The sequence below is a fragment of the Bos mutus genome, chromosome 2 (genome assembly GCF_027580195.1).
Source record: "Bos mutus isolate GX-2022 chromosome 2, NWIPB_WYAK_1.1, whole genome shotgun sequence".
Taxonomy (NCBI): Eukaryota; Metazoa; Chordata; class Mammalia; order Artiodactyla; family Bovidae; genus Bos; species Bos mutus.
The window spans coordinates 11,131,292-11,145,610 of record NC_091618.1 but is presented as its reverse complement, the minus strand read 5'-3'; the positions used below and the strand labels follow the sequence as shown (position 1 = coordinate 11,145,610).

The 14,319-nt window shown below is 40.5% G+C and overlaps 1 protein-coding gene across 12 annotated transcripts in view; it reads right to left on the bottom strand.

Annotated features, from left to right (window-relative positions):
• The window catches only part of PHACTR4 (phosphatase and actin regulator 4), a 109,396-nt gene that overhangs the window by 28,380 nt on the left and 66,697 nt on the right, over window positions 1-14,319 (bottom strand). For 5 of the 12 annotated variants that reach the window (XM_070383930.1, XM_070383995.1, XM_070383988.1 and 2 more), the window contains 3 exons: window positions 7,552-7,575; window positions 6,479-6,649; window positions 5,383-5,463 (listed from right to left, as the gene is read on the bottom strand). In XM_070383930.1, coding sequence (XP_070240031.1) covers window positions 5,383-5,463; window positions 6,479-6,649; window positions 7,552-7,575 — 276 coding nt within the window. Of the gene's footprint in view, window positions 1-5,382; window positions 5,464-6,478; window positions 6,650-7,547; window positions 7,576-14,319 lie in introns of all 12 variants that reach the window. The other 7 variants (XM_070383940.1, XM_014478249.2, XM_070384004.1 and 4 more) reach the window with 2 other exon arrangements.

The following is a 14,319-nucleotide window of genomic DNA, read 5'->3' as shown; positions in this document are numbered from 1 at the left end:
AGTTAAAGACCATAGCCAGATAAGGAAGGCACTTTGGAGGGAAGGTTGAAGGAAGTTTTTTTATTCCCCTCAGTAAGAAAATGGACTTTAATATAGAAAATAAGGAGGTAATTATTAGAAGAAATAAAATCATTGTTTACCCCTTAAGTTGAGATTCTTAAAAAAAAAAAAAATCAATTACCCTCACTTTTTATGTTTTATTTAATATTTTTTCTTCATTAGATGTTTTCATTCCCACAAAAAATATATGCCCACTTATATGCAATAAAGGGGTGGGGAGTGGGAGGCACAAACTGTGGGGTATAAGATAGGCTCAAAGGTGTATTGTACAACAAGGGGAAAACAGCCAATATTTTGTAATAACTCTACATGGAAAGTAACCTTGAAGATTATATTCAAAAGGCTTTCTTTAAATAAATAAAATACAGATGGTATGGCATTGAATTTTATAGAAATATCTTAATCATTATTTAGTATTTTTCATTATCAAGTTTAACACCAGTAGAAAATGGTACAAATAGAAATGTAAATTTCAAAAACATAATACCAGGAAAACACCTGAGCGAGCATCATGGACATTAAGAAATATTATAAAATGTTTCTCCTTCCCCCACAAAGCAATCACTCTTCTAACTCTTATGATAATCCTTTCTTTGTGTTTTTATTATAGTTTAATCACACAATCATATATTTCCAAACACTGTTGTTTCTTTATACTTATAGAAATAATACAATATATATTCTTTCATGACTGACTTCAATTGCTCAGTATTACTGATGAAATTCACATTAAAGGAAGTAGGTATAGTTTGTATTGCCATATAATATTTCATTTTATCAATGTATATCCCAAGTTACTTATATATTTTACTACTGAGGACATTTGGGTTGTTTCTAGTTTTGCTCTGTTAATAAACATTGCGGCTATGAGCATATTTATATATATCTCCTGATACACATGTATACATGTGTTTTTGTTCCGTATATACCAAAGACTGTACATAGGTTTACAGTCTTTGTAAACTGCCCACATTTAGTGCGGGCGGCTGCAACCGGCACCCGTAGCACGGCCGAGAGGAGCTACCCCACGTCTGCGGTCAGGGGCAGAAGCCGGGAGGACCCCATGCCGGAGAGGAGGCAGCCAAGAGGAGCTACCCCACGTCCGAGGTCAGGGGCAGCAGCCGGGAGGAGCTACCCCACGTCTGAGCAGTCGAGAGGAGCTACCCCACCTCCGAGGCCAGGGGCGGCGGCCAAGAGGAGCAACCCCACCTCCAAAGAGCGGTGGCTGCCCAGGAGGGCCTAGAGGAGCTATTCCACGTTCAAGGTCAGAAGGGGCCGCCGTGAAGAGATACCCCACGTCCAAGGTAAGAGAAACCCAAGTAAGACGGTAGGTATTGCAAGAGGGTATCAGAGGGCAGACACACTGAAACCATACTCACAAAAAACTAGTCAATCTAATCACACTAGGACCACAGCCTTGTCTAACTCAATGAAACTAAGCCATGCCCGTGGGACCACCCAAGACAGGTGGGTCATGGTGGAGAGGTCTGACAGAATGTGGTCCACTGGAGAAGGGAATGGCAAACCACTTCAGTATTCTTGCCTTGAGAACCCCATGAACAGTATGAAAAGGCAAAATGATAGGATACTGAAAGAGGAACTCCCCAGGTCAGTAGGTGCCCAATATGCTACTGGAGATCAGTGGAGAAATAACTCCAGAAAGAATGAAGGGATGGAGCCAAAGCAAAAAGAATACCCAGTTGTGGATGTGACTGGTGATAGAAGCAAGGTCCGATGCTGTAAAGAGCAATATTGCATAGGAACCTGGAATGTCAGGTCCATGAATCAAAGCAAATTGGAAGTGGTCAAACAAGAGATGGCGAGAGTGAATGTCGACATTCTGCTGCCGTTGCTGCTGCTAAGTCGCTTCAGTCGTGTCTGACTCTGTGCGACCCCAGAGACAGGCTTCCCCATCCCTGGGATTCTCCAGGCAAGAACACTGGAGTGGGTTGCCATTTCCTTCTCCAATGCATGAAAGTGAAAAGTGAAAGTGAAGTCGCTCAGTCGCGTCCCACTCTAGTGACCCCATGTACTGCAGCCCACCAGGCTCCTCCATCCATGGGATTTTCCAGGCAAAAGGACTGGAGTGGGGTGCCATTGCCTTCTCCAGTCAACATTCTAGGAATCAGCAAACTAAAATGGACTGGAATGGGTGAATTTAACTCAGATGACCATTATATCTACTACTGTGGGCAGGAATCCCTCAGAAGAAATGGAGTGGCCATCATGGTCAACAAAAGAGTTTGAAATGCAGTACCTGGATGTAATCTCAAAAACAACAGAATGATATCTGTTCGTTTCCAAGGCAAACCATTTAATATCACAGTAATCCAAGTCTATGCCCCAACCAGTAACGCTGAAGAAGCTGAAGTTGAACAGTTCTATGAAGACCTACAAGACCTTTTAGAACTAACACCCAAAAAAGATGTCCTTTTCATTATAGGGGACTGGAATGCAAAAGTAGGAAGTCAAGAAACACCGTGAGTAACAGGCAAATTTGGCCTTGGAATACGGAATGAAGCAGGGCAAAGACTAATAGAGCCAAGAAAATGCACTGGTCATACCAAACACCCTCTTCCAACAACACAAGAGAAGACTCTACACATGGACATCACCAGATAGTCAACATCGAAATCAGACTGATTATATTCTTTGCAGCCAAAGATGGAGAAGCTCTATACAATCAACAAAAACAAGACCAGGAGCTGACTGTGGCTCAGATCATGAACTCCTTACTGCCAAATTTAGACTTAAATTGAAGAAAGTAGGGAAAACCACTAGACCATTCAGGTATGACCTAAATCAAATCCCTTATGATTATACAGTGGAAGTGAGAAATAGATTTAAGGGACTAAATCTGATAGAGTGCCTGATGAACTATGGACTGAGGTTTGTGACATTGTACAGGAGACAGGGATGAAGACCATCCCCATGGAAAAAAAATGCAAAAAAGCAAAATGGCTGTCTAGGGAGGCCTTACCAATAGCTGTGAAAAGAAGAGAAGCGAAAAGCAAAGGAGAAAAGGAAAGATATAAGCATCTGAATACAGAGTTCCAAAGAATAACAAGAAGAGAACAGAAAGCCTTCCTCAGCGATCAATGCAAAGAAAGAGAAGAAAATAACAGAATGGGAAAGACTAGAGATCTCTTCAAGAAAATTAGAGATACCAAGGGGACATTTCATGCAAAGATGGGCTCAATAAAGGATAGAAATGGTATAGACCTAACAGAAGCAGAAGATATTAAGAAGAGATGGCAGGAATACACAGAAGAACTGTAAAAAAAGATCTTCACAACCCAGATAATCACGATGGTGTGATCACTGACCTAGAGCCAGACATCCTGGAATGTGAAGTCAAGTGGGCCTTAGAAAGCATCACTACAAACAAAGCTGGTGGAGGTGATGGAATTCCAGTTGAGCTATTCCAAATTCTGTAAGATGATGCTGTGAAAGTGCTGCACTCAATATGCCAGCACATTTGGAAAACTCAGCAGTGGCCACAGGACTGGAAAAGGTCAGTTTTCATTCCAATCCCAAAGAAAGGCAATGCCAAGGAATGCTCAAACTACTGCACAATTGCACTCATCTCACACACTAGTAAAGTAATGCTCAAAATTCTCCAAGCCAGGCTTCAGCAATACGTGAACCGTGAACTTCTAGTTGTACAAGCTGGTTTTAGAAAAGGCAGAGGAACCAGAGATCAAATTGCCAACAATCGCTGGATCATTGAAAAAGCAAGAGAATTCCAGAAGAACATCTATTTCTGCTTTATTGACTGTGCCAAAGCCTTTGACTGTGTGGATCACAATAAACTGTGGAAAATTCTGAAAGAGATGGGAATACCAGACCACCTGACCTGCCTCTTGAGAAATTTATATGCAGGTCAGGAAGCAACAGTTAGAACTGGACATGGAACAACAGACTGGTTCCAAATAGGAAAAGGAGTATGACAGGGCTGTATATTGTCACCCTGCTTATTTAACTTATATGCAGAGTACATTATGAGAAATGCTGGGCTGGAAGAAGCACAAGCTGGAATCAAGATTGCCGGGAAAAATATCAATAACCTCAGATATGCAGATGACACCACCCTTATGGCAGAAAGTGAAGAGGAACTAAAAAGCCTCTTGATGAAGGTGAAAGAGGAGTGAAAAAGTTGGCTTAAAACTCAACATTCAGAAAACTAAGATCATGGCTTCTGGTCCCATCACTTCATGGCAAATAGATGGGGAAACAGTAGAAACACAGTCAGACTTTATTTTTTGGGGCTCCAAAATCACTGCAGATGGTGACTGTAGCCATGAAATTAAAAGATGCTTACTCCTTGGAAGGAAAGTTATGACCAACCTAGACAGTATATTGAAAAACAGAGACATTACTTTGCCAACAAAGGTCCGTCTAGTCAAGGCTATGGTTTTTCCAGTGGTCGTGTATGGATGTGAGAGTTGGACTGTGAAGAAAGCTGAGCGCCGAAGAATTGATGCTTTTGAACTGTGGTGTTGGAGAAGACTCTTGAGAGTCCCTTGGACTACAAGGAGATCCAACTAGTCCATTCTGAAGGAAATCTGCCCTGGGATTTCTTTGGAAGGAATGATGCTAAAGCTGAAACTCTAGTACTTTGGCCACCTCATGTGAAGAGTTGACTCACTGGAAGACTCTGATGCTGGGAGGGATTGGGGGCAGGAGGAGAAGGGGACGACAGAGGATGAGATGGCTGGATGGCATCACTGACTCGTTGGACGTGAGTCTGAGTGAACTCTGGGAGTTGGTGATGGACAGGGAGGCCTGGCGTGCTGCAGTTCATGGGGTCACAAAGAGTCGGACACGACTGAGCGACTGAACTGAACTGAACTGAGCTTTTGTAAATTAGGTTAAACTATTTTTCAATGTGATTATTCCACTTTAACGCTTATAACAATAGTTGTATGTAAATTCCACTTATTTCATACCCTCATCAGTTCTTGTTCTTGGTCATTTGGTTAATTTTAGGTTTTCTAGTTTATGCGTAGCGCTTTTATTTTGGTTTTAATTTGCATCTCTTAATTATTAATGAAGTAAGAAACCCACCTTTTTCTGTTTATTGTGCATCTGTATGTACTCTTCAGTGAACTGTCTGTTCAGTGCTTTTGCTGACTTTCCTACTGATTGCCTTTTCTTTTTTAATCAAAGTTTTAAAAATATATATTCTAGATGATGAAAGTTTTTTAAAGTCCTCTCCCCTCTCAACAACAGCAATAATAAAGAAAATTCAAATACCTAGTCAGAACCAAAGACCAAGTGTACAGAGACAGGCATATGCTATTTGAGTGTATGCATACTCACCCTGCTCAGAGTCTTCCAACAGAAGCCCTCTTTTAACCAGCTCTTCTCTCGGTTTTCGCATAGATATTTTTCTCTCTAAAACTAATATTAAATTAGAAAACAATACTCAGAAATGTGCAGACAAAAGTCAACACCTTAGGTAAAAGAATAAAGTGGTTCAATTTTCTATTCTTAGGAAAGAAAAGAATACAAAACCAACCTTCAAATTTTAAAACTTAATTTCTCTGGCATCCTGTGCTATTGGCAAAGTATCATTTCCAAAAGGAACTACACAAGTTCAGCTTTACTGCCCCCCCTTTTTTTTTCGCCACGCTATCAGGCTTATAGAACCTTAGTTTCCTGACCAAGGATTGAACTCTGGCCTTTGGTAGTGAGGGGGAGGAATCCTAACCACTGGACTGCCAGGGAATTCCTTCCTTTTTTTAGAATTATTTATTTGGCTACGACAGGGCTTAGTTGCTCTGTGGCAAGTGGGATCTTAATTCCCCAACCAGGGATGGAACCCAAGTCCTCTGAATTCCAAAGTCCCTCCTTCCTTTTCTATGGAAATTTCAATAATGAGATACTTATGGACGAACTTTTTCTGGGAGGAAGTAGCCAAAATAGGAAAAAAGCAGCATCTTAGGGCTTCCCTGGTAGTCCAGTGGTTAAGAATCTGTCTGCCAATGCAGGAAACATGGGTTTGATTCCGGGTCTGGGAAGATCCCACACGCCACAAGGCAACCAAGTGCGTGTGCTGCCGCTACTGAGACCCGGCTCCGGAGCCTACGCTCCCCAACAGGAGAAGCCGCTGCAGCGAGAAGCCTGCGCACCGCAGCTGGAGAAAGCCAACAAACGGTGATGAAGACCCAGTGCGGCTAGAAAAAGAGAGCATCTTAGACCTGCTGTAGTTCAGGAGCTCCATTCACCACTCAACTGATAAACATTAATTCCATCAAAATACTTAGTGAGTGACCACTTGTTTTTTAATTCTAAAAGATTCAATTTCCTCTTCAAATAGGGGGTTATAGAAAATTGGGAAGAGAATGAAAAAGTTAGGTACTTCCAATGGGGAACTCTTTGACTCAGAACATATACATCAATTTTAACATCTCACCTTCTGATGTCTCTTTGAATTTATCACTTTTTTTTTTCCGCCATTTCCAGGGCTTGAAGATCTTGCCAAAGCCTGAGAACTTGCTCTTCCTTTTGGTAGGAGGCGTTATGTCTCCTGCTTCCACACAGTCCATGACCATGCCTAGGTCTGCAGTGGGCTGACCTATTTCTTCTGTTGCATGAGAGGGAGAGAGGGAAGAGAACAGCCAATTTATTATTTCAACATAATCTTGAAAATGTCCCTTCCCCTCTCTTCCTGTGGTAGTTGGAAAGGATCAGAGCAATGATGAATAATCATGCAGACAGACTCCATGGACACCAGACATCAAAATCCAGGACAGATAAATTACTAAGGGGAAAAAGAACCCAATGGAGCTGACACATCATTTTAGGACAAAAATTCAATGAGATGATCATAATCACCTCAAATCTCTTAAAGGCACATGCACACACAAATGTGAATCTCTTCCCAATATGCATGAGATCTTGCCTCAACGTAGGCTTCTTGGCATGGGGGAAGGCCAGTTAACAATACTATCTCTTGTGTCACTGAAGCAGAGAATTCCATCGGTGAGTGAGTCACTTTCTCTGTTAAACACTGCCCTCTCCCTGCTCTCCTTTCTCAGGACATAAACAGTCAGGGAGGGGATAACAATTTCTTGTGTATGTTATCAGATTATTTTCTCCCTTTGCAAAAAAGACCTTAGGTCATTTGGGAGTACTGGAAGGGACTTGGGGGATGGGACAGGGGTGTTAGAGATGCTTCAAAACAAAGGAAAAATTTAAAGTAGAATGAGAGTTCACTTTGCTTATCACAAGATTGCTTTAGGGACAAAACTGATTCTAAAGATTTGACAAGAAACATAACTGACATGATAAATGTGCAGGACTGAAATGAAAGGCCATGAGTCCCTCATAATGACCACACATGCAGGGTTTAGTGAGTGAGCTTTAGTGGCACAGAAAGAAGCAGCCAAGACTGGGCCAAGAATAATAATAATAATAAAAAGCAGGAAGGCAACAACAAAAAAAAAAGCAGGAAGGCAACACAATACAACTTTGCACTCCACCTACTGTCCCAGGGCTCTTTGGAGAAGTCTAGAGGAGAAGAAAAAAAAAGAGTCATGTGGAATAACAATCCTGGAATTCAAGTGGGGCCTTTACTTTGTAGAAATACATCAAGTGCCACATACTATATAGTCACGTGTAATAAGTTAACATATTTATTGTAAATAAATTCACATTTGAAGCAAATAATGCATTTGGAGGTGGGGAGAAACAAAGGAGCATAATATAGGCACTAAAAAAACCTCTTAATAGATATTTTTTCACAAGAGAAAACACACAGTCAACAAGCATTATTTTTTTTTTAAGAAACACATGCCCAATTCAATCTTTTTTCAGTTGGTAGGTGATGAGTCTAGGGAAGTCTATTGGTAAAGATCAGATTTACACAATCATAATTAGAATGACTGCAGGGATGGCTGCTGATACATTATTTTGCCTAAAATGACAAGGGCAAAACAGGGGCCTGGTTTCTGAAGTGCAAGAGATGAAAAGGACACCACTGATGTCTTTACTTGAGGGCATCTTGGGTCTCGACTATTCTAATTCTTTACATGAAATGCAATAGAATATAACACTGGATCATATTTTTTCAAGGTTGGTTGCTCCTGTCCTGGGACAGACCACCAAGAGTAGCACTAGCGGGAACACGTGGTACTGCTTTTAAGAGTGAATGCTTTAACTAAGACAGTATTCTACCAATTATGGAATGTCAGTGAGACCTGAAGACACTGAAGAGCACTCATTATATAATATTTAACATATGTTCATGATAACACTTGCAGGAATGAAGCTAAGTAACATAAGCTGTTCTTTCTCAAATATTAGCCTTCCTTACTGAGGCAGGGATAGACTGAAACTTTAAATCTCTTGCCAGCCCACCCAATGACTGAACCTCACTCAGTTCCAAAAGACACATAGGAAAATGCCTGTTTGGTTAAAAGTAATAGAGAAGATAATATAAAAAACCAAAAACCAAGCCAAGACAAACAAAAAACCCTCAAACTAACAATGCGAAAGTAAAAATTCTAAGTGCTATGTGATGCTTTTACAAAGAAAAATAGGCAAAAAACTTTATAGAAATCTTAGGCAGTAACAAAATCACAGAAAGTTGTTGTCTGTAAAGTCTTAAAATGAAAATACATCCAATCTAGCCTGCTTCCACTATCTTTTTGATACCTAACCACCTTTTTGGCAAATAGATGGGGAAAAATGGAAACTGCAGATTTTATTTTCTTGGGTTCCAAAATCACTGCAGATGGTGACTGCAATCATGAAATGAAAAGATGCTTACTCCTTGGAGGAAAGGCTATGACAAACCTTAATAGCATATTAAAAAGCAGAGACATCACTTTGCGACAAAGGTCAGTATAGTCAAAGCTATGGTTTTTCCAGTAGTCATAATATGGGTGTGAGAGTTGGACCATAAAGAAGGCTGAGCATCAAAGAATTGATGCTTTTGAACTGTGGTGTTGGAGAACACTCTTGAGAGTCCCTTGGACAGCAAGGAGATCCAACCAGTCCATCCTAAAGGAAATCAACCCTGAATATTATTGGAAGGACTGATGCTGAAGCTCCAATACTTTGAACACCTGATGCGAAGAGTCAGCGCATTGGAAAAGATCCTGATGCTGGGAAAGATTGTACATGGGAAGAGAAGGAGGTGACAGAGGATGAGATGGTGGGATGGCATCACTGACTCAACGGCCATGAGTTTGAGCAAACTCTAGGAGATAAAGGAAGACAGGGAAGCCTGGCGTGCTGCAGTCCACGGGGTCACAAAGAGTCGGACACAACAACTGGGCAAGAAATCGCCTTCTAAAGTAGGACTTAGTTTATCTGTTTTGCTGCTGCTGCTACTGCTAAGTCGCTTCAGTCATGTCCAACTCTACTGTGACCCCATAGATGGCAGCCCACCAGGCTCCCCCGTCCCTGGGATTCTCCAGGCAAGAACACTGTTGTGGGTTGCCATTTCCTTCTCCAATGCATGAAAGTGAAAAGTGAAAGGGAAATCGCTCGGTCGTGTCCGACTCTTTGCGACCCCACAGACTGCAGCCCAGCAGGCTCCTCCGTCCGTGGGATTCTCCAGGTAAGAGTACTGGAGTGGGGTGCCACTGCCCTCTCTGTTATGTGTTTTAGTTCTTCATTATATTGAACAACATGTATCCCCCCTTTTTCTTACACATTCAAAACAACAAAATCATGATATCCAATCAAACATATTTATGCCTGCTAGCGTATGAGCTCAAAATAAATTCCGTTTATATTAAGTCACAGTGTATCTGGAAAATACCAACAGCTTATGATAAAAAGGAATGCATCTGCCATCCAGTCACTGAATACAAAAAGCAAAGACAGCAGTTTTTTTCTTTGATGCTTTATGCAAATGTGCTTAATCTTCACATCCATAAAACTTTTAGAAGTGGGTATGCCTCTTGCATCATGAAGTGAGGCTCAGCCACACCCAGTCCTAACCCAGTTGTTATTATCCCCAATTTATTCATATTCTCACATTCTCCTTTCCGTATTTTCATATTCTCCCTTCTCTCCTCCTCACTTTCATGACAAACAGAACATTATTTCCGTGACTCCCAAAGCTGTTCAAATACTTGGAATCAGTTCAGTTGCCTTTTCAAAACATAGAATCTGCAGGAGGTGGGCCCTAGAAATCTGTTTTCAAAAAATTCCCCAGGTGATTCTTATGGTCAGTCAGGTTGCTAAATTCAAATCCAGATACTATCTGGAAAGCTTTTGCATGTTAAGAGACAGAGGCAGACACTATTTGCACGTAACCTAATTCTTTGTTGAAGAAAAATAAACCAGAAAATCATGGCACCATTCCAGAGTTTCCGACTCAGGTAAATTATTCCTACAGAAGAATTGGGAGGATCTTCCCTGTGAGTTTCCTAGACTCAGACAGAATTTAAATTATAAATAAATAAAAAGTTTACATTAATTTTTTCCCTAGATTTTAAAGAGAATTAGTCATTTATTATTAATTTTTTTAGCGTCTAGCCACTTACTATTGTTTTTTTTCCTTTTTCTTCTCTAGATTTATAACATACTATGTTCCACGTGTACTTGGGAATATAGTGTATTAGTGTATCAGTGAGTGAGTGTAGTGGTCTATATAAGCCAGTTATGTCAGGTTGGTCTATCATGTTATACAAATCATTAATAAGTATTCCTTTTGATACGTTGTCAGCTTGTTCTATCAGTTACTGAGAGAGGCATGTTGTTATTTCTACCTATGAAAGTGGATCTGTCTCTTTACTTCTATTAATTCTTGCTTTATATACTTTAAAGCTGTATCTTGCTGTTGAATTGACCCTTTTATCATTATGAAATTCTCTACACTGCTCTAATAACATCCTTGCTTTGTTTTTCTCTCTAGTTTGAAACTGCTGTCTTTTAGAATGCTTTTACACACAGCTGGAGGTTAGAGGTCTACCATTTTGATGTTTATTTTCCATTTGCCTCATTTGTTCTGTGCATCCTTGACTTGCAGTCTACATTTAAGTTAGTACTTTCACAACATATAAAACAATGCAAGAACTTTACATTTCAACTCCACTATTCGTGTTGTCATATTTTACTTATACATACATATAACAATAAACCACAGAACACATTACTGTGGTTTTAACAAATACTATTCTTTTGTATTTCCTGCATACTTGCTTTCAGATATTCTTCATTTCTTCCTGCAATTCTCCGCTTCCAAGTAGAATAATTTTATTCTATTTATTTTGAAGGATATTTTCACTGGGTATAGTAGTTTCAGTTGGGGATTCAGTTTTTACATTTATTTCAAGACTTTATACATATAATTTCATTGGTTTTCTCTCCCCCCCCCCCCACCACTGGACTACTTTTTGTTGTATGTTTCATTCTTTGGATACTTTCTATCAAAATGTATAAAGGGTACAAATAGTAAAGCTAGGTATCTTATTAGAGCTTCCTTATAAACTAATTTGAGCTTCCCAGGTGGCTCAGTGGTAAAGAATCCGCCTGCTAATGCAGGAGATGCAGGAGACTTTGGTTCGATCCTTGGGTTGGGAAGATCCCCTGGAGGAGAAAATGGCAGCCCACTCCAGTATTGCTGCTGGGATAATCTCATAGACAGAGGAGGCTGGTGGACTACGGTCCATGGGGTTGCAAGGAATCAGACACAACTGAGAGATTTAGCACATAAACTAATTTGCCACCCACTTAAAATGACTTCAAATTTCAGCAGGTACTTTATCAGTCCTTTGTTCATTTCTGTTAGAAGTCATTACTTTGGCAGCATTATTTACAATAGCCAGGACATGGAAGCAACCTAGATGTTCCTCAACAGATGTATGGATAAAGAAAAACAAGAATGGATAAAGAAAAACAAATATCGTATATTAATGTGTATATATGGAATCTAGAAAAATGGTACTGATGTACTATCTGCAGAGAAGGAATTAAGATATACACATAGAGAACAGATTTGTGGACAGAGAAGAAGGTGGGACGAACTGAGAAGGTCACATTGACACATATAAGACTCCTGAGAGTCCCTTGGACTGCAAGGGGATCCAACCAGTCCATTCTGAAGGAGATCAGCCCTGGGATTTCTTTGGAAGGAATGATGCTAAAGCTGAAACTCTAGTACTTTGGCCACTTCATGCGAAGAGTTGACTCATTGGAAAAGACTCTGATGCTGGGAGGGATTGGGTCAAGAAGAGAAGGGGACGACAAAAGATGAGATGGCTGGATGGCATCACTGACTCGATGGACATGAGTCTGAGTGAATTCCAGGAGTTGGTGATGGACAGGGAGGCCTGGCGTGCTTCGATTCATGGACTCGCAAAGAGTCAGACACGACTGAGCAACTGATCTGATCTGATGTAAAACAGATGGCTGGGGAAAGTTGCTATATAACCCAGGGAAACCAGCCTGGTGCTCTGTGATGACCTAGAGGGGTGGGATGGTTGGAAGAGAGGGAGGTTCAAGAGGGAGGGAATATACATATAACTGATTTGCATTAGTTTTATGGCAAAAACCAACACAACATTGTAAAGCAATTTTCCTCCAATTAAAAAATAAATTTAAAAAAATAAATTTAAAAAATGAACTTATTCCTTCATACTTAAATTGGATACAGCAATCAATTTTTATGATTTAGATCATTATTGTACACTATTTTTACACTGGATTATAGATTTTTCTTTCTTATTTATGAATCATATCCTGTATTTGGAGTCTTTCTTCACTGACGTTGTGCATCTTATTTCTTTACATCTTGTTTCAGGACTTCCCTGGCAATCCAGTAGTTAAGACTCTGTGCTTCCAGGGAAGGGGCCATGGTTAGGCAATGGCACCCCACTCCAGTACTTTTGCCTAGAAAATCCCATGGATGGAGGAGCCTGGTAGGCTGCAGTCCATGGGGTCGCTAGAGTCGGACATGACTGAGCGACTTCACTTTCACTTTTCACTTTCATGCACTGGAGAAGGAAATGGCAAGCCACTCCAGTGTTCTTGCCTGGAGAATCCCAGGGATGGGGAAGCCTGGTGGGCTGCTGTTTATGGGGTCGCACAGAGTTGGACACGACTGAAGCGACTTAGCAGCAGCAGCAGCAGGGGAACTAAGATCCCATGTGCCACTGTGGCACAGCTGAAAAAAAAAGATTCTGCTTCAAGTTGAAACAGATTCTTCATGTTGTTGATAAGACACGTGGGAGAGAGAACTCTGAAGTCACACTCTTAGGCATTTCTAGAGGAGACTAGTTTGAGAGTGCTCTAGAAACTCAACTTTTAGCCATTATTCAAAAGTAACACCTATAACTGATTAAAATGAAGTGTTGATAAAGTTATTCCCATGTACTTTTTGCTTAGGTGCCTGCTGAAAGAAATAAATTCTGAATCAAGGGAGTGTTCTCATGCATGAAAGATTTCAGAAAAAGAAGAAAGAGAAGCAGATTAATCATTCTTAATGAAAAGGGAAAGGGGTAAATCATCTCTTTTACCCCAGAATCAACTACTGACAACAGAGGGAATTCACAAAAACTTGATTCCATCAAATGTCCTACATATGAAGAGTAGGATCTTTAAGTAATTAAATGGTAGTAAGAGGTAGCCCAGAGAAGGCAATGTCACCCCCACTCCAGTACTCTTGCCTGGAAAATTCCATGGATGGAGGAGCCTGGTGGGCTGCAGTCCATGGGGTTGCTAAAAGTTGGACACAACTGAGCGACTTCACTTTCATGCATTGGAGAAGGAAATGACAACCCATTCCAGTGTTCTTGCCTTGAGAATTCCAGGGACGGGGAAGCCTGGTGGGCTGCCATCTATGGGGTCGCACAGAGTTGGACACGACTGAAGCGACTTAGCAGCAGCAGCAGCAGCAAGAAGTAGCCAGTCAAGCCTTCCCTACTTACATTCAAGAATATTTCCAAGAAGGGAAAGTAGCTGACTGAAAGTAGACTTATAATAACATTCTTTGGAAAGACCTACTCAGCCATCTGCCTAAATCCAACTTTGAAGAGTATGAAACAGGTATTAGCCTCCCATTATCAAACTCCATTTGGGCATATATTCTTCTTTAAAAAAAACCCCAAAACTAACAAAGTTTTATTTAGAACTAGGGGGGCAAGGATCAAAAAGCTTAAGTTCTCATTAACATTCACACAAAAATCTAGTAGACTCAGCTTTGGAAGATGGAAGCTGCCTAAAGATATTATTTCTGACAGTCTTATTTAGAGTGGTATATAATTGTGAATATCTTAATGTATAACAATGGGTATATAA